A 21701-nucleotide genomic window follows, 5' to 3' on the forward strand; every position below is an offset into this window, starting at 1 on the left:
TTTATTTTCTTCGTTTAGACGAGTCTTAGTTTAACAAGTGTTTATGTTCATAGCATTTTGTATATAATTTAAGACTTTTTTATAATTTTAGCTTGCTCCACCATAGTGTCATAGGTAAAAATGTCGTTTTTTTTTTTGTTTTATATTGTGTCATTCATCATATTTTATCACATTTTAGTATTTTAAGTGATTTCTCTGATGTCACTGACTTGTCATCTTTCTCTTATAGGTGTAATTGGGGTTTTTGCTTTTGATGGCAACTCTACTACTTGCATGAGTCATTGAAGATTTATTTATTGAATTTGCCAATCCATTTGGACCAAGACTCTTTTTTTTTTTCTTGTAATTAACTTTCAATTTGTTGACATTTGGGATTGTGTGAAGCAATGAAAGTTCAACTCCATTGATTATGCTTCTTCTCAATAATATGTTTCCTGAGTTCGACCCGGTATTCACTACTTGTGATTCTGGTTAAAGTTGTTATTTGGTGTATGGTTCCACTTCGTATTGTAAAAAGAAAAAAAATTGATTTTACAAGTGACATTTATTGAATTTAAAAGGCATATGCCGTAAATCCCATCACTCATACTGATTTTGGGCACGATACGGTCCATTATGGCTCATTATGGGCAGATTCATCAAGCCCAAGAATCGGTTTGAAGATCGAACCGGCTCCCTTATACCAACCACAACTCGAATCCAGTCCCAAATCTGATCCAAACTTACTATTTTGACCTAAACCCAAGCTTAAACCCAAATATGCATGTCTAAATCCAAGCCAACTTCAAAACCAAACGTCATACCTCACCCAATATTTAAGCTTGGATCCAAATCTAGACCTGAACCAGTTGACCCAAAAACTGATACCATCCTCCCACATGCACACCTCTGGAGCTGGCAAATTTGATTTGTTGAGGACGACTCTTTTCCAACCCGAAGAAAATGATGTAGGAGTGCAAGCAACATAATTGTAGTTGGGAACTTAATTTTTATTTATTGTTCCTTTTATTTGGATCCAGATCTAGCTAGGGATCCACTTTTAGTCAATATAAAGATGTTTAGGCTTCTTTCCTTGGGAGTCTTGAGCTAATAAAAACGCTAATGGCAATCCTATTTCTTTTTCCAGTTAATTATGTTCTATTTTGCATCTACTTTGATCCTTCCCCAGATTAGTTAGGCGTTGATCTTGGATCAAACGATAAGTTCTCTCTTCCACTCCATTATAAATATTACTCCGCTACTAGAAAAAAATCACCTTCAAACTTCCACCGACTACCCACCACCTAGACATCCACGGTTCTAGAAATTCACTTGTACAATTTTTCTTTTTTTGTCAGGTCTCTCTCTCTCTCTCTCTCTCTCTCTTGTTTCCTATGTGTCTATTAGATGTTGATGGTTTTTATCCAAAACTAAGTTCAAAATGCTGAATTCAATAACAAAATTCACGAGTAATCAAATAGAACTTTTTACCGAATTTCATGATATCTAATTTTCTCATATGGACACCTTAATCAGATGATATTACATATTTGAAGTGGTTTTCCCTTTTTATGTTTGAACTTGAATTGGAGTCAAATAAAAAAAAATAATGGAAATCAATATCTCAGCTTTAACTCCAGCTAGATTTATCATGATGGAGATGGACAGGTCTGATCTAGTCAAGTTCAATTTGTCAGATTTTCCAAGACAGGATCAAGCCTGGATTGTAAAGCTCGACTCAAGCTTTGGTCAAGATCAATCCAACCCAACTCAAGCTCGTCTCAGCTCATGTGCAGCCCTAATTAAGAGTGGTCGAAAGTCTAACCAGGGGCGGAGGGAAGGGCTCGCATAGGCCATGGCCCCACCCCAGCCAATGATTTTTTTTTTTTTTACATTGAAAAAAACAATAATTTTTAATTGCATAATGTATTTTTTGTATTAGAATTCAGTTTGGCCCTTCCCGGGTCCAGAAGTCAGACTGCTGGCCCGCCCTTGAAGAAAATCCTGACTCTAACGATTTTGGAGAGTTTCCTTTAGTGTAATCGGCCTTAAGTAGGAACTATAATTTTTGGGCATGAATTCAGTGAAATCTAGAATTCTCCACTTTCTTGCTCTCTTTCTTCCTTTCTGCCCTTGTCTTCTCTTTTTCATCCCTACCTGTGGCTTTTGCTCTTCTCAACAAGTTCTAGCAGCATTAACCTTTTGGGATGAAAAACTTAAGTTACTGATAGTCCATGGCAACAGGTGCAGGACCCCGCGAGAGTGACGACAGCAATAACTGTGGCTCAGCATTGTCCACCACAACAATATCAGTGGGCAAGGACATGTCCACATGGCACTTTACAGTCCTGTTGCAATTCTCCTTTATTGTTTAAAACTTTTAAGCATTAGCTATAGTCTCCAACATGTAAAATCATAGTCTTGATTCTTGAACACCCAAGGTGTGTAGCATAATTGGCCGGCATGATTGTACTGACAGCGCGTCCTCAATTTGATTCTCATGGGTACTACTCTTATGGACTCCAAAAGTTGGCATTGGTAACACTCAAGTTGAAGGATGTACCATATGACCACCTACGTCGTGATGTAACTCTGGACCCCAAGGGCCAGGGAGAAGGCGGGAGGCTTCCAACTCTCATTCAAGCGGTGGGTGTCTTGCACTTTCTAGCTTCTGAAAAGTTGGATTAATAGACCCTTTAGTCATTTCAAAATTTTCCAGTCAATTGATAAGATTAGATTGATGGACCTTTGTGTTACTTTGTAAAATAGATGGATGGATATTTCAGTCATTTACAGAATCAAATTAATGCAAAGCATTTGGTTGAATGACATATTGGCAATAGAAGCTTGAAATATTGATAACATAAGATGATAAAATGACAAGAATATCATAGTGTGAACTTTTGATTATGTCAACGAAAATATGAAACTAGAACAATACAATCAATATCATAATCATAATCATATAATAACGACATGATAAACATGAAATAAGCATAATTAAACATGTTAAAGCATAGTAACATGATCACTTTGCATGATTTTGTTTGTAATAATGCACTTGTTGCATATCTAATCATTCTACTTGTAAATAATTAAAAGTATGAAACTGATTTTGGGGAGTGCACCTATTGGGTCATTTGGCAATAGGAAGAGTAGTATATTTTTTTCATTAATCTGCCCTCAAAGATTGGGGCAAATTTATGGAACATTGTGTTACAGTGTTTCATGGATATGCCCCATTTGTTGGGTAGATACATGGAATAATATGTTACTGTTTATATTGCCAAATGACGCTTACGTTACTGTAGGAAGACCTACTTTTTACAAAGCCTGAATCCAGTACAGCTCTCTCTGAAGTCACTACTTAATAATTAAAAGTATGAAACTGATTTTGGGGAGTGCACCTATTGGGTCATTTGGCAATAGGAAGAGTAGTATATTTTTTTCATTAATCTGCCCTCAAAGATTGGGGCAAATTTATGGAACATTGTGTTACAGTGTTTCATGGATATGCCCCATTTGTTGGGTAGATACATGGAATAATATGTTACTGTTCATATTGCCAAATGACGCTTATGTTACTGTAGGAAGACCTACTTTTTACAAAGCCTGAATTCAGTACAGCTCTCTCTGAAGTCACTACTTAATTTTCAACAAAGCTTCTTTCTTGTCAAACCCGAATCATTTTTATTTTTATAGTCTCTTTTACTTCTTACTTCAAGAAAAAAAATGGAAAGAAACAAGATTAGAGAGTTTTCTGTAAAGAAAGTGAAGAAAAAGTTTGATCTACTAATGTTTTTGGGAGTTTTTTGTAAACGGCTCTCCTTAACTATACCAAGTTCGAATTTTACTATCTTCTTCACATAAACAATGGTTTCTGTCTTGCATTATGGTGGAAAAAATTTGGCGTCTCCCTTCTACAGGCCGCAGGAGTAGACTTTGGGCGGATCAATCACCCTCAACATTAACACCGTGAATTTTCTTTTAGGTTGTGCCTCTAGCCATTATGCAAATCATTTTCGTCTCGCTCCCACACCGGGTTCCCGGCAGGCAGCAGTGGTGCCGCCACCGACTACAGCACAAGAGCTCTACCACCTCAGCATTGAGTACCCATGGGTCCTCTCAGTCGGTAAAAACTGGTTCTGAGAAATCTTCAGCCATCGACAGCGCCTGGTTCGTTCAGCGAGCAGCTACTAAGAAAGAGCCCCAAAACCCTCACACCCCACCCATCTACGCAGCATGCTTCATCATACTAGGCAGCGAAAGGAAGCAATGAAGTGATTTCAAATGGCTTAGAAAATTGTTTTCTGAAACGCAAAAAAGAACGACACCATCAAAGATTCGCCCATCAGGTTCAGCTGAGATTGTTTTCTGAAATGCCGAAAAGAACGTCATCAAAGATTCACCCACAGGTTCAATTGACAGTTAATAAATCTCACTGCAGGTTCCATAAAGTTGAAAAGAAAAGGCAAGGAAGAAAAAAAGGGGGCAGGAATCATTAGGAGTTGGTTAACGTCCGCGAGCTTGTTGCCTTCTGATTCGAAGGATTCTGCAAGTCTCGACTCGTCAGGTTTGGATTTCCAGATCCAATTTTAGGCGTCTGCATGGGTAGAGGCAGGTCACACAGTTTCATCGTTCCTTCCGTTCTCAAAGTCTTCTCATCTTTGTCAGAAGGCTTTGGCAGAAAGGTTCATGGAAGAATTCTAAAACTTGGGTTGGACTCTGATCAGTTCTTGGTCACCAGGCTGATCGATATCATGCATGCAAAGTGTGGTGTACTTGCTGATGCATGTCAAGCTTTTAATAAAGCAGCATGAATAAGCATGTAATTGTTATGCTGCTCTGTTTATGTAATTGCTATTCTGTAGTGCTTATGCAATTGTAATTGTTATTCTGTTTGTAATTGTTATCCTGCTCTGTTTATGTAATTGCTATTCTGTAGTGCTTATGCAATTGTAATTGCTATTCTGTAGTGCTTATACAGATTTTTGTATGTGGTTATCAAACAGGAACAATTGTCCACAGATTTTTGTCTGTGCCCATCATACACAGGCATAGAATTCTCATACATGGATTTTTGTCAACGGATTCTCGTCCATGGATTTCAATCGGTGGTGGCCATCAGACGTCCCCTGAATGTGACTGCTGCAACTTGAGATGCAACTCATAGCCACAGACGAATAAAGAAGTAAACTCCAGAAGATGCAGGAAAAATAAGGGGAAAAAATGGAGTTGCACCAAATACTCAAAAAATTAAGGGAATTTCACAACTTTGAAACAATATTAGCTGTTGTCAAATAGCTATATGTACAGAAGACATCTCCACTCCCACTACCCCATTGCTGGTTGAATTGCAGGATCTATTCACTACCTCCGCCCAAGTACAAGCAACAAAATGGTATGTCACCAAGAATGCACAACCCTGTTCCCCCTTCATCTAGCGAGGGTCCATGTGAAAGCCAAATAGAAGGAAAGAATTGGTGAACTTGCACAAGGATGAAATACTGCCACTTCCACAAAATTTATCATCTTGCCTCATTTGTTAGCTGTAAAGATCCATCTTGGAACAACTTCAAGCTCAGGCTTGTAAACCGCTCACGTGAATATTGCCTCGAGGCCTTCCTCCAATCAGTTCCAGCTTTCATCATTGTAGCAAACTCCTCATAGCTTATGCGCCCGTCCTGTATATCGTGCCATGTCAGTTACTGTCGAGTATCTCTCAATATTCTAAACTGCCCAAAACTAGCTTTCAGGTTAATCGAGTGAATCTGGTCACCTATATCTCGGACAAATTGACTTAGGCACCACTACCAACCAAATCTTATTGATGAGTTGTTTTAAGACAGGGCTGACAGCTATGTCACATGGGTGCTGGTACAGGTGTCGACATGAATGCTGAAAGCAGACGCCAGCAAGAAAGAGACATTTTCCAAAAACTTGACATGAACGTCTATGTGTGTGCGTGTATGAGCAAATAAAACATAAATTTATTGTTTATATCAGTCACAAAAAAAGTTTTCTGGTTTTCAAGGTTTTTCTAGAGTATAATATGGTGCTTTAAAAAAAACGTACAAAATATTTTAAAAAAATAAAGAAACATACAAATTAGGGAAAATTAAAATAAGTGAAAACTAATAACAGTAACACAAACATCTAAGCAACAAATAAAAATTAAAAAATGAAAACAAGCAGTTTCGCATTAACAAGCATCAAAAAACGCCTAAAATGAAACAAGAGGAAAAACGCGAAAAAAACTGTGCTTAATTAAACGACTGACCTATTCTCGCATTGTATATGCACTTTTTGTTTGAAAAAAATGTGTTTTTTGTGACTATGCTTTATATTCATATAAACTCCAACCAAGTTTCAGGCTTAACATATTTAAGCACTAGGCACAGACTATACAGTGAGTTGATCCTAGAGCCTAACAGGACCAGGAGCATTAGAAAGAAACCAATAAAATGCAAAATTAAGACTAGAATTAACACAAAAGCTAAAGGAAATTTGAAAAAATACATGAATAAAACAATTAAAATATGATAAATCCTAGCCTAGGCAACGTTTAAGCACTAGGGGCTAGGCACATTTTGACAACATAAATCCCAACCTAGGCTGCTTAAGAGGTTCCATGAAGCCTAGGCTCGTCATAATAAACAAATGAGCGATCTTGTGCAGATTATCTAGTTTGAATGAGACTGTTTAAGCTCGTACAATTTAGAAGAGTATCAGCATTTTGTTGCATATGGGACAGTCAACAAAAAAGAGTTCTACCATTTCGAGTGAGTTGTTTTGTAAAAGGCTTGGAATTCTCAACATCCTCCTAAGAACTTTTCTAGATAACTGACAGAAGTTGAGCTTTTAGCACAAGCTAGTTTGGTTGTCCGATAGGCAACTTTATCACCCAGGCTTAACTTTGAACTTGGCTGGGACACAGCCCAAGAGGCTACTCGTGGCAACCCAGGTAAAAACACTCACGTCCATAGCCAAGTGAAACCATAATTTTAAATAATAAAGAAAACAAACCTTGTCAGTGTCAACATCTCTGACTATTGAATTGACAACTTCGTCATTGTCTGGACCCAAGTCATCAACCAAGGCATCTCTCAGTTCCTCGATCTCTATGTATCCACTTTTGTTCTGATCAAAATAGGAAAATGCTTTGTGCAAATGTTCATCATTTCCGATCTTTTTCAAGTGGATCGAAATAGCAACAAATTCACCATAATCCAGGGTCCCGCTTCCATCAGCATCAGCCTGTATTACAAACAAAATGTCTGCCATGAAGAAGCACATTCATACCAAAAAGACAAACATTCAAATTTGGCAGTAATAAATGACAAAAAAGTTCACATGCAATAGAACACAAAGGAACAAAGATCGAAATAGTCACAAACAAAGAGATGGTGATTTCAGCCAAATCCAAGGGCTAGTTTTGAACAATTATTCATAGCCTTAGAATAGTATCCGCATTACAAAGTTGCATGACAAAGCACACTACATGACTTTGCAAGACCATAGCATTTGATGCTTCTGAAATAAAGTCTTTATGCCTTAAAAAGCATTTCTAAAAAGAAGGATCCTAGGGACTAATAATTCTCAAAACAAACTGAAAGAGGCAAGGACAGAAAAATAAGAAAACAAAGAAGAAAGAAAAAGAGCACTACAAGAAGGAGGTTATAAAAGCTTACAGCTTCCATCAACATCTGAACATCTGAATCAGGAACCTGATGACCTATCTTATGCAAACCCACTTTCAGTTCTTCGAATGTGATTCTGCCTTTTTTATTTGAATCCATCATGTCAAACGTCTCTTTTATACCAGCCACTTCCTCAACCGACAAGTGCTCAGCAATAACCTGAAATTTTTTTAATTTAAAGATTGAAACCTATAGAAGAAAATGATGATCAATGCTATTAAAAATTTAAATGCATTCAAGAAGGAATATTCAAAATCCAATAGCACCATAAGAGATATCTAGAGCATAGTGCAGCTTTAGGAAAGCCTGAAATAAGGACCTAGGTCGGATGGGCCTCAAATTGAAAATGTGGACAGCTTCATAAGAAAGTAATGACCACAAGCATTTAAGAGGGCTGTTCCAAATGAAAATGCAAAGAAGATGCAGAGAAAATAGCATTCTAAAAGCCTCAGGGAGTAAGGCTTGAAGAGAGTGCCCCTAAAACAAGAAGCAAGCTTGCTAATATGACTACAAATTTGCTTTGCAGAGGCAGAAGTGAAGTGCACATGATTTGACTTGGCCATCAAATATTCAGTGATAAAAGATAAAGGAATTACATCAAAAACATTCTTATGTCATACCCTCAGTGCTTTCTTCTTAAATTTGCTCATGACAGAAAATTGTTTCAGCCTTGCTCTAACGGTCTCACCAAGCGGAACATTTGGAGCTTTTTTGGCATTCTGCAACCAAGGATGATCTGCATTCAACAGATTGCAAGAAGCAGCATGAGGACATGAACCCATCTCACAAGCCTGCAGCTAACCATGGCATAATATATTCATAGAAAAGTTACCATATGTTTCCTTCTGATCATTAGCGTTACAATATATTAAGGATGTTCACTTCAATATATTAAGGATGTAAGTTGTGCATCTATTGTAGATTACAGGAATGGAGCACAATTTTCCATGTCAAAAATACTGAAGATAACCTCTTCCAACAAGTTATTCTTCTCCAACATTTGGAAGAAAGAAGCAACCATGGAACGTCTTAGTTTATGAGATTACACGTCCTATAACTACCAATCACAGTAAAACCTGATAATGTGCTTGAAGTAAGAATTTTGCTCAATCATTCACAGAAAATTTATAACCAAAATAATCTTCAGAAAATTTTATCAACAGAGATGTGACAATGATGTTAAGAGGACAAACTTTCATCTCCTACAGCATCAAGAAAGGAAGTTGAGTATTACTGTCAATAATATCCTTTGATGAACTAATTTCCTATGCTAGTCTTATCAGAGTATGTCATTTCACCAACATTAACAGATCAGCAAGAATTACCAAATGGACAGGTCATTGACACTAAAATTGGTTTCTTTAACCAGGGAAACTAATAGTAAATGCCTAGATCAATGTCAATGGGCATATCTTGTTTGAACAGAAACATAGAGAAGTTACATGCTACAGTTAGAAGGAAGTTACATTTGGGTGGCACAACAAACAGAAGAACATACCAAGCACCTCCTGCGCAGTCAGTCGACGCTTGGGATCAGGGTCTAACATACGCTTCACAAGGTCTTTTGCATTGTCTGAAACCTTGGGCCATGGATCCCTTTTAAAATCAATGATACAACGAATAATTGCCTGTGCAACACCCTGTTCAGTTTCTGCAATATAAGAGAAGTATCCCAAGTAAAATCACTGATACAAGAATATTTCACGTCCACAAGTAAAATGACTGATTATAGAAGAACATTTCACTTGCACAATTATCTGCACAAACATATGAATTGATTAAGTCATGTGTGAACAACTATAATCGCCAATATTGCTCTCAAAATTTCTCATGAAGGCTCTTCTCAAGAGTTTCTTCAAGATGTGCTTGAAAAATACAAAGAATAATAAAAAACTTATGAGATAATATGTTTCCTAGCATGTTTCTTGCAGAAATATAAAGAGACAAGTAGAAAAAGTCTTCTCACTGTCATTTAATTTCCTGCAGCATTTCAACATATTGTGATATTTTGCAATACCATCCACAGGCTTCAGGATTACAATAGTGCCATGGTACTAACAAAATACCAGAGTTATATAATAAGTATCATGTGAACTTTGGAAATCAGCAAATTAAAAAAGGAATACCAAGTTCCACCTGAAACAGGACTAACCTTACATTCTAAAAAAGATTTAGATCACGTTGATAAGGGGAGAATAAGATATAAAAAATGATAGCTAATAAAACTCAGGAAATGTAGCACTACTAGTCCAAATTAACAGCCACTTTAAGCTGAAAAAATCAATATAGAAATCAAAACATTGACATCTGTTCTAGATAGCTAACCTGCCCAAAAAGGAGGCACTCCACAGAGTAAAATATACAGAATAACGCCTGCACTCCACACATCGACTTCTGGACCATAATTCCGCTTCAGCACTTCTGGCGCCATATAATATGGACTGCCTACTATTTCAGAGAATTGCTCACCTTCACAGATATAAGCGAACATTTAGCTACAAAAACCAAAAGTTCCAGATGATAAATGAGTCTTCACGAGAACAAGAAAAAAATTAATTTACCAGGCTTAAAAAAAACAGAGAGACCAAAGTCAATTGCCTTCAGGGGAGCTGCCTCTTTTTTATTTGCAAACAAAAAATTTTCAGGCTTCAGATCTCTATGCATGACCCCATACTTGTGACAGAGCTGCAAAGAATAAGAACTGGAAAATCAGTACCATGACAAAATCAAAATAATCAGTACAGAGGTAGCAGGTTTCTTATTTCAAATAATGAAGCACATATTCTCTGAATTCCTATTTTGGATTATCAAAGTATATAATCAACAGCAATAGCAGCACCCTGCCACCCCCAACAGAATTTTTTACAACACAATGCCAATAAACAGCAATTATGAGGTGAAGCAGCTAGAGAATCTATAGGGCTTCCACAGTGGTCCTAACCCAAGCCAACTTCAAACCAGCAATGGTCATAATGGTGGTTGCATTGACAGGCAAGTTCAGCAGCAGTGGATGCTCAGTTCCACAACAAACCGACTGAGAAAAAGGAGGGGGTGTTCAAGAAGCATAAAGGCACAAGCAACTAAAGAGAATCATTTGCCTGAAAACTGAATAACATAGAACTGCTAGACACATAGACAGAGATAAATTTAGAAGTTATAGATATGCTTAAGCCTTTGACTTTTGGAAGTAACACAAACAAGAGATGCATGACGAAGTACCAACTACAAAGCAAATATGGTTTCCTCAGTGTTGCCATAATCACAACAAGACAATAGGAACTTTAATTGGACTTGGAGCTTGAAGTTAAGGATCCAAGCGGAGAAAGAAAGAAAGCAAGAAGAAAGGAGAAAGGAAACACCTCTCTTGAATAAAAAAAAAGCACGAATATGGACACGGGTTGAAAAGAACAAAAAAGGCATCATCTCTTCAGGTAAAAAGTGAAATTAGCATCTAAATGGGAAAGAAAGAACTAGAGGAAAGTACCCACAAAGTGAGTCTTCGGTCAGGCAAAGGCAGTTCTCACGGTTTTGAAATAGAACGACAAATAGTTCTAAAGACAAACGAGATGTCCAAAAAAGGAACAAGACAGAAGCATTTATAACGATTAATAACCAATGGTATCAACTCCACTATTCCACATCAGCAAAAGACCATACACAATATTAAAGACAGTGAAAGCCAGAAAGAAGACCAAGCAACATGTCACAGGTAAAAAGTCTCAATATTCGAAGGCGACCTAGGTATTTAGGAAAAACTGCCACCCAAAGGCAAGGTCTTACCAGAAGAATCTAAATGAAAAAACAAATGCAATTGAAAAATCAAATACAGAGTACAGAACACAGATGGCACCAAGGTATACAAAAATCAAGTTAACCGAGCTATAAACCCTTCAAATTAAAAAACAGTAAATCAGCATTAATGAGAGAAATACCAGAAAGATAGGAATCAAAGAGATGGGCCAGAAAGAAGAATCCACGATTTTCAAGAGAAACTACAAACCTGCACGACTTCAACAATTGTGCGCGTGACAACCGCGGCCGCCCGTTCAGTGTAATGGCCGCGGGCGACAATCCGATCGAAGAGTTCGCCTCCCTCGCACAGTTCCATCACGAGGTGGACAGCATTGTCGTCCTCGTAGGTGTCCTTGAGACTGACTATGTTAGGGTGCTTGGGCAGATGCTTCATGATTGCCACCTCGCGCCGGACGTCCTCAACGTCGACCGGAGTCCGAAGTTTCTTCTTCGATATACACTTGCATGCGAAGACCTCCTGAGTGGCCCGATCGGTGCAGAGGTAGGTGATCCCGAACTCGCCGCGGCCGAGCTCCCGGCCGAGTTCGTACCGGCTTTCGATGTCGTGGCCGGTGGCGTTACTCAGGACAGCGAACTTGCTTCCTGGTGCGCCAGATCCCTTGTTCGTCTGAAAATCCGCAGAGAAGGGGTTCTGCTTCTTCGCCTTCCTCTTCTTCTTCTTCCCTTCAGAATTCCCCGGGGATGCACAGCAATTACCCATAGATTGACTACCCAAAAAAATGCAATTACAATTGGAGAAAAAAACCACCAAATCTTCCCCGCCTTTGGGTGACAAAAACCAAAGCAGCTTGAAGGGAAGATCAACAGAAACAAAAACCCAATTTTCCTTTTCCTTTGCCGCGATAAAAAAACAGAACTATACAAAATTGGATATATGGTTTCAAAGAAAGGTGGGTAAGGAGAAATGGGTGCAACTGTGCAAGGAAGCAAGAAATTTTACGGGAAGAGAAACTGGGTTCTTGCCAGAAACAAACTATTAGAGGAAGAAAGAAACGAGAGAAATATAGAGAGAATGAAGGACCAAAATTTTTCTGGTGGACTTTGTCAAGAGGAGAGAGAGGGATTAAAAGAGGGCAGGAAAGGGAGACTGACAGGAGAAGAAGAAAAGGAAGATCAGGAGGAGGAAAAAATTAAAAGGTGTTGGTGTGAAAGGAGGAGGAAGGTCGATGGGCCATGGCGGAGAGAGGGTCAAATCTGTCTCCCTCTCTCTCTCTTTCCCTCTTCCCTTTCCCCAAAACGAAAAATCACCATCAAAATTGAGCTGCAGTCAAGGTTGGTTGAGTTCCACGAATGCCAAGTCCAAGAATATCTCTATTATACCATTGTTGACCGAGCCACGGAATCCCTTTAGACCCCACCTACTCCTAACATTTGATTTCTCCATCTTCATCCTTCAGTTTCTGCCGCGTCGTAGCAGCAATCTAGAAACTCCAACCGGAGGATTTCTTCCCCAGCTTTTGCGGAACGTGTCCATGTGAAGTACGTTGTAGTAACACTAATTTGAAAAATAATAGTTATCTAAATCGGCCTTTTAGATGGCCGTCCAAAACCATATTCCATGGAGGCTTTTGCATCCAAAATGTTATTTCCCATACCTCTGATAGCATCAGATCTTAGTTTATTTTTGAAAGATGTGCAATAAAAGATCCTCAATTTAAGGAGTATCTCGGTAATCTTAAAATTTAAATTTAAAAAAACCATGGTTTTACAGTCGGATTGAGAGATGAATAGGAGATTTGCAACTAAACAAACACAACCATAAGTAACATCACAGCTAGGATTTGAACCTAATTTTGACAAAACCTGCTTTTTGAAAAAAAAAAAAAACAACCTTCCTCCAAATTTATGACAGGATGGATAAGAGATCTGCAACTAAACAAACACAACCATAAATAACATCAAAGCTAGGTTTTGAATCCAATTTTGACAACCTGGTTTTTGAAAAAAAAAAACAGCCTTCCAACAAATTTATTACATAAAAACTGATTTTTTGTTTCCTCCCTAAGTCTTTGTCCTATCCAAATTTCCAAACTAATTTTTAAAAACCCAATTTTTGACTCAGTTTTTCAAAAATTTGGATTTCACAAGACCAAGTTTGCAAAATTGTGCTCAATTTCAAATGTGGCAATTTATCCTAGACTCGAATAAAGCTAGTGAGCCGTATAATAAGTCCGGAGAATGTCGTTCAAACACTTCCTTAACCGCCAACAAATAATAGGCACCTTAACGGAACCACGAACAAATAATAGGTACCCTGGCCTCAAGCAAAGTTAGTGAGCGTGTAATAAGTGATGAAAATGTCATCCAAATACTCTCTTTAGTACGAGCCGCAAACAAATAATAGGTACCCAAGTTCGCAATAAGAATGTCATCCAAACACTCCCTTAATAAAATGGCTGACAAATAATAGGTATCCTAAGTCCTAACCTCCATTAAAGATAGGAGGTCATGTAATAGGCAATGCGAATGTCATTCAAACACTTCATTATAGGTAACGTGATGAAGAGGTTCTCGTCCACACGCTCCCTTAACTTTTTTGCTGCCTTTGCTCCCTGTTGGTCTCGCTTAACAACTAAAATGGTTTAATGGGAAGAGAAAATGAGCCCATTTTTGCTGACTTTTTCAAACTATTGCTTTCTTTTTCTATTTGGGTCGGCGAATCATTTTTGTCAGAGTTGGATTTTGTTTTTCATCAAAGGTTTTACGACGCATACGAAAAATAAACACTCTAAAACACTTGCAAGTTGAAAACCAATGGAGGTCGTTTTCAAAAGAAAACATGGGAACCGCGTCTGCCAAAAAAAAAAAAAAAGCGTGGCTAATCTGTAAATAGTGCCCAAAATTAAGGCTCATTTTGCTGCATGTCTCTCTTCTAGATCCTCTATCATGTGCTTTTCAAAGTTCCAACGGTTGTGTTCACACTCGCTCACGCCTTCTTCACTCTTTCTTTTCCAACGGGATTCAGTGCAAAACGGGAAAACAGAAATCCCTAAAAGAAGATCTTACTGAAGTCATGATATTGAATATATATATATATATTGGAATCACAAACTATTATCTTAACTTACAAGGAAAGGAAGCAAGTTTGACCCAATTGAAACTTGGCAGTCTACCATAACATGCTACCAATTCAAGATTTTTTGCGTTCCTTCATCTTCAGAATTTCTAAAACTCGTTATTACTGCTACCAAAGGAGGCCCTATATTGAATGGGGTTGTTTGGCAAGAATAACGATATGTTATTGTTCTATATGGATACCATAACATAGTTGTGTTTCCTCTCCAGTATTTGTGGTAGATACATATAACAGTTCTAGAGTGTCCTTATTGCTAAACAACCTCAAGAGGTTGGGTGGGCGCTTCGGCTCTCTATGAGTTATGAACAAAAAGTAGAAAGTGTCTAATTCGGGATATTGATACTAAAAACCATAACTGCATGGGTCTAACCAAGCAGTAACTAGAAGCTGGACCCTGCCTGGAAGCATTCAACCCAACTGCCAGCCTTTATTGTCATCCATCTTTGATTGTCATTGTCGAAAGAGAAAAACAGGTTAACTTTTGCTACGTCTGGGTGTTTGGATACCCTAATTAGATCCAACAAATTAACTGATTGGACATGGCAGGGAAACATTGCAAACTTTGGATCAAGCTGGCTTACACTGATATCCGCGTTGAGTTGCACTTGCACATCAGCTAGGCCAGATCTCGGTTTGTTGAAGCAAGAAAAAGAAAATATATATGCATAGACTCTCTGAACTCCATTTATTATTTATTTAAATAGACTAATTAGCGAAGCTCCAGCTTGGGATCCACTCCTGATTTGGCTCTAGCATCTGGTTATGATATCCGGTTCTTCACATGGATGCAAATGACTCAGTTTAAACCTAGCTTTAGGTAAAAATGAATCTGCTTGGTCAGATCTAGACCCTTTTTAAAGGTTTTGCCTCTTTATCTCATATGTGAAGGATGTAAAATGAATCGGAGTCATTCAAGCATCATACAAAACTGAATCCACTGATCATACATGAATAGAATAAAAAAAATTTGCCTCTAAATGTTTATATTTATAAATGAAGAGAAATGAAAGATTTTTGGGTGAGCAGGAGAATTCCATCGAAAGCCTCCTTTCACAACCCCTCCCCCCCATTTCAAGGTCCAGGCTGTGTCGATGCCTCAGGGATGTGTTCGTGCTGCACGTCAACTAGTGTGTTGTCACATCCTCATTTAAAACACGAGGGATGATCAATAAATGAGAATTCTAAAAAACACAAAGAGTCTTGTGTTCTTCTTCTTCCCTTCAAAGGTGATTCTTCTAAGTCACTGCCACAACAAAGCAATGGAACCCATTGGCAACTTTTACAAAGAAAACCAACTAATTCTAGCAGCTTTCAAGTCAAATTGAAGGAGATTTTCTTTCTTGTTTCTCCACATGGAAGCTCTCTCTAGAAACTAATGCAATTTCAAGTCAAGTCAAGAAATAGATTGAATGCACATGTGATTCCCAATGCCATTACACCTACACACGTAGAGCAGGTTTCAAACTCATTAGTTGGGTGGGTCCAATCTTAAAGAATCCATTACTAAATCATGTTTTTTAACTAATCTTGTGATTGTGCCAAACATATTACATAGACTCATTTCTAGTACCGCCATATCCTCCAAAGCATTGGCCATATGAATCCACTAGATATTCAATGCCTGGCCAGTAGCCATCCTGAAACCTGCTGCTAGTGTTGAACAACGGGGCCAACTCGAGCTAGTAGGTTCAAGTTCGAGCTGGTTCTAAAAGACTAGAAATCAGAGGGAGAAACAAATGAGTAAATATATTTAAAGTGGTTCAGCATACACGGCTACATCCATGATTTAAACTCTCTTCACAATTTCTGCAAGCAGCAAGAGAGAGAGTGTGTGTGAAAACTTTTATTTATGGTGGTTGCTTACAAAGCACAGCATGATCCTTAGTTTTAGGATCACTTTTACAAGTTACAAAAACATGATATTCAACAAATTGAACTTCTCTTTCCTTTGTTGTTGTGACACGTTCTTGAACAAAGTGGTAGTCAATCTCAATGTGTTTAGTACAAACATTAAAAACATGGTTCAAAGCTAAGCATGTACCACCCAAATTGTCACATTTGATTATGGGTGGTCTCCCTTGAGGTGTCTTTCCTTCTTCAATAGGAGACGTTAGCCATAAAATCTAAAACATAGCTCTTGCCATAGCCTTGCCTTCAGCTTTTGTGCTTGATCGAGCTACTGTATGTTGTTTGTTTGATCCTCACGCAGTTGACACAAGCATGACAACATAACCATTAGATCAAGGTAACCTGCCCAGTCTACACTTGCATATGTTGTAAGATCATTGGTGATCACTGATAAACCACAATTCATTGTCCTTTTGAGATAACAAAAAATTATCTTAACATGTTCCTAGTGTATGTCTGTTGGTTCATGCATGAACTGGCACACATTATTAACAGAAAATACAATGTCAAGTTTTGTGAGTGTGATGCATTAAAGTGCATCGACCAAGCTCATGTATAGAGAAGCATTTGGCAATAGTTCCTCCTCATGCTTTGATAAAGAAACGTTGGGTGCAACTAGCATGACAACAAATTTGGCATTTTCTATGTGAGATCTTAGAAGATCACAAATATATTTACATTAAGATAAAATAATCTTAGAGTGAACATGAGTAATCTCTATCCCAAGGAATAAATAAAGGTTACCCAAGTCCTTTGTAGAAAACTCTTTACTGAATTGAGATATCAATTGGTGGACTTGTTTCTTAGAATTACCTGCATTAAAAATATCATCCACATAAATGAGAATGTAAATAGTGGAATGTGACATGACTCACGGCTGGCAAGAAACCCATAAAAATGTAAGCAATCATGGAGGCATTCAAACCAAGCATGGGAAATTGATTAAGCTCATATAGAGACTTGTGGAGGCGATAGACATGATGTGGGTAACTAAATCTTCAAATCTTGGAAGCTGGCACATGTAAACTTCTTCTTTTAGAAATCCATGTAATAAAGCATTATTTATATCTAATTAATGAATTTTCCATTGATTGCTGATGGCAACAAATAATACCAATATGATGGTAGTAGGTTTAATAACTGAGCTATAGGTGTCCAAGAAGTCCACACCTTCACATTGATTGTAGCCCTTCACAACAAGGTGCAACTTGTGCTTGACAATGCTACCATTAGCATGTTTCTTAATATTGCAAATCCAATGGAACCCTTCTATGTTATAACATGGTTGAGAGGGAAATAAGTCCCAAGTCTCATTCTGCTATAAGGCATTCATCTCTATAACCATAGCATTCATCCAAGAAAGGTCATCATGAGCATCTTGAAAACAAGGTGGTTCATAATCAGAATATGGGCTAGAGGTGGTGTGACATGTACAGTGCTTAGCTTGATGGGTACTATCAAATGACACATTAATTATGGGATGAATGTATGTAGGTTCTAAAGGTTCAACAACATAGGTGGAGGACAATGGTGGGGAAAAATTGTCTTAATAGGAGTAGATAATATAGTCATGTTAGGTGGAGGCTCAATTCAATGCTCCACATGTGGAGGTTGAGTGGCATTTAATGCTAAGAGAGATGACAATTCAAGTAGGATTGATGGTGGTTCCTACGTTGATGGGCTTAGATTATGGCCATGGCAATGGGAATCAGTAAATGATAAAATTGACCAGCAAGCTACTTTATCACATTGTCCTCTAGTAAGGCAGCTCTATACCCTTTGTAAAATTTGTCTTCATTGACAATCACATGTATGTAAAAGCATCACACCACTTGCATGGATTATTATGCTTAGACCCATTTCAACCACATGTCAATGTCTGCGTTCAACCATCCCATTTGTTGGGATGTTGGGGGGGGGATTGAACCAACATTTGATACCACAAGAGTTAGGAAAATTTGAAAATTCCTTGCTTAGAAATTTTCCACCCGAATCACTACGAAAGATTTTAATCTTATTGGACAATTGTTGCTCAATAATATTTTTGAAAATCTTAAAACATGAAAACACTTCAAATTTCCATATCAATGGGAACAGCCACATAAATCGAGAATAATCATCAATAATGATCAAGTCGTAAAAGTGATGCAATAGAGGCTGGTTCCGACACATCAACATGAAGAACTTCAAGAGGTGCAGAGGCACGAAAATCAGATGTAATAAATGGTAAATTATGCATCTTGGCCAAAGCATTTGAAGAACAAAATAAACTTTGTTTATCACTAGTCATAGAGATATTTATGCAACATTAACTTGGAAAAGTCTAAAAATTAGTATGTCCCAAACAAAAGTGCAAAGCACTAAGAGAGTAAACTGCTTTCATGAAAACTAATAAAGCTTCTTTGTTGCTACCAAGTCCACCAACGCCACACATAGAGCTTACCAACATTCTCACCTTCATGAAGTATCTGCCATTTTGCACATTCTTTCCAACAAAACCATTAAACCTGAATTTCGCAACACAATGATTTTCTTTGGGTAGCCTTTGCAATAGAAAGCGATTTATTCTGAATATTTGATGCAAGAAATCTTTAAGAACAAACTTTGAGGACCCAAATGAGATAGACATATTAACAATGTGATGAATAGGTACTTGGCCACCACTGCCAACGATAAGAAAATATGAGTTGCAAGAAGCTTTACCGTGCATATTTTTGTCTGAGTACCAATCAGAATTTAAGTCAGACTTATCACCTTCGGAATTGAGTTGAACAAAAGAAGAATAATTAGCATTGAATGTCATGGCTGTATACAGTTTTGGTGTATCATAACATTGATAGGCAGTATGGTTCTTATGCCTACAAAGTTGACAAATTACACCAGCAACACTTCGATTTGAATGAGCCACTTGTCACTAATTTGGGCGATAGGTCTGTTGGCCGTTGGGGCCTCCATAGCCTCTGACTCAGTTGCAGCTTCCACTACCTTAGCCGCGACTAGCCAAAAAAGCTGATGGGGCAAATTTAATTTGAGCACTAGTAGTAGGTGTGAGCATCTGAAGCCATTTTTCTTGAGAAACTAACATATCATATAAATATGAAAATGTTGGCAACTTCTTGGATGTTGCAACAGATGTAATAAATCTGTTGCAATCACTAGTAAGATCATTTAACACATGCAACATAACATCTTCATCAGAAACTTCATGAGCAAGGACATTTAAAGAATCACCAAGAAATTGCATAATTTAAGTAATATGTCATGCTTTTATCATTCATATTTTGCAGCTTGCGCTTCAAATGAATGATCCACATATGGGATTGAGAGACATGAGGATGTTCAAGAGTGGTCCCTGCCTCTGTAGCTGTAGAAAGTTTGTTCAGTTGAACCACAATAGGCTTAGTAATTGTAGCTTTAATCCAGCTTAGAGCAAGCTGGTCAGCACGTTTCCATCAATGATATTCAGGATCAACTTGAGATTCTTCTTTGTCAAAATATTGCTAAGGGGTTGTGCACGATCCGTCAACGTACCTCATAAGCTATTGATTGATCATCATGCTCTCTATTTGGGAACACCACAACAAGTAATTGCTACAGTCCAGCTTCATTGACACAAGGCTAAAAAATGCATCCCACTGAATGACTAGGGCTGATGACAAATTGGTGGAAGTAGGCCATTGAGAAGACGATAATCCATTGGTAGCCATGAGGACAACAAAACAAAGAACTGATCACAATACAGATAAAATATGGGTTGTGGCCCTGATACCATGAATGACTAGATATCAAGAGGGAGAAAAAAAGGAGTATAAAATATTTTTAACCTGGTTCAACATACATGCCTACATTCATGACTTAAGCTCTCTCTACACTTTCTGCAAGCATGAAGCAAGAGAGAGTGAAATTTTTTGTTTATCATGTTTGCTTACAATAAGATTCCATTCCAGGTATCTAAGGTTTTTACTTCCAGCATCAATTAAAAATATTGATTTTAGACGTCTTTTTGATTAGTTTGCAATCACTAAGGGAAAGAAAGAGATTCTATGCCATATGCAGATATCATGTACCCCTATAAGGTACCAAGTGAAATAAAAAGAACAATCTTAGATGGGATATAATGAAATTCCTCTATCAATCAATCTCCATGTCCCTCATTCTTTGAAAATCATAAAGGACCCTTTCGAGTTTGAATTTGTTCATGTAGAATATGGTTTATTTTCTTTCCTTTTGTTACTCTGGAGTGAATGATTTTATCATTGAATATTTTATTTGTCTTTCAAATTGGAATTGATTTAGAACACAAGAGTTATGAAAGTCCGGTGTTTATCACTGGTGGTATACAATCAGCTTGCACATGAACGAAGATCTTTATTGATTTTTTTTTCAATCAAATTTATTCCTCCAAAATATTCCATTTAATTTTTTATGAACCCATTCTTTCTTACCATAACATTAGTGGAAATCTCATTGAGGACAATGCTAGACATGTTCTTCAAGATTGTCATGTTGTTTATAAACATTAAGATACCAAGTTAGGATGAACATGAATATCCCCTAGGGATAGGAGACATAGGGCTGAAGAGAGAGCCAAAACAGGATCCGAGTGAATCGCTAGGAACATGTGAAGTAATAACATTCGACCAATATTTTTAACTATTACCAATGAAGGTAATACATTGTATTTTTGAAGAATCAAGTGGGTTACTAATATGGAACTCCTTATTGCTTGAGCAAAGGGAAAATGAACAAACAATAGCTGGAGCAATCAAAATTCATGTTTCAATTTATTCAAGTGAACTCCTATTGATTCTAACAACTGTTTTTCCTTGGAGACGGAAAATACGTCCACCCGGTTTCATTAATTTGCAAATTCTTCCTCAGCTAGTTAAAAGAGGTAGAAGTTTGGTAGCTCGCAAGGTCATAACCTTGAGGTCACTTTAGTTTTAGGATCAGTTTTAAAAGGTACAAAAACCATACTCTAGTCGGTGCTCGCTTTTCATCATGGGAAGTTTGTGCCATTTTTAACGTGCTGATATTACAAACGTTTGCTAAATGTGCATTTAGAAACAAAATTTGCTCAATGCAGGGAAGGGCCATCTATGCCCGAAATATAATTATACATGTCACTTACCTGCTAAATGAGAATTGAGTATGCCTGGAACATGCTCTTGTTACTATACTTTTGTAACAGAACCAGGTCAGCAAGCCGTATTATACATGTCACA

The 21701-nt window shown here is 37.6% G+C and overlaps 1 protein-coding gene across 1 annotated transcript; it reads right to left on the minus strand.

The window, feature by feature from the left end:
- Nucleotides 1-5224: 5224 nt before the first annotated feature.
- On the minus strand, nt 5225-12778 carry LOC116255660 (calcium-dependent protein kinase 20-like). Its single transcript, XM_031631554.2, has 8 exons — nt 11680-12778; nt 10241-10364; nt 10005-10148; nt 9178-9330; nt 8300-8415; nt 7671-7838; nt 7006-7236; nt 5225-5663 (listed from the first exon to the last, which is right to left on the minus strand). The coding sequence occupies exons 1-8, from the start codon at nt 12190-12192 to the stop codon at nt 5508-5510; spliced, it is 1605 nt and encodes a 534-aa protein (XP_031487414.1). The 5' UTR covers nt 12193-12778; the 3' UTR covers nt 5225-5507.
- Nucleotides 12779-21701: the final 8923 nt, after the last annotated feature.

The sequence above is a fragment of the Nymphaea colorata genome, chromosome 1, assembly GCF_008831285.2.
Source record: "Nymphaea colorata isolate Beijing-Zhang1983 chromosome 1, ASM883128v2, whole genome shotgun sequence".
Taxonomy (NCBI): Eukaryota; Viridiplantae; Streptophyta; class Magnoliopsida; order Nymphaeales; family Nymphaeaceae; genus Nymphaea; species Nymphaea colorata.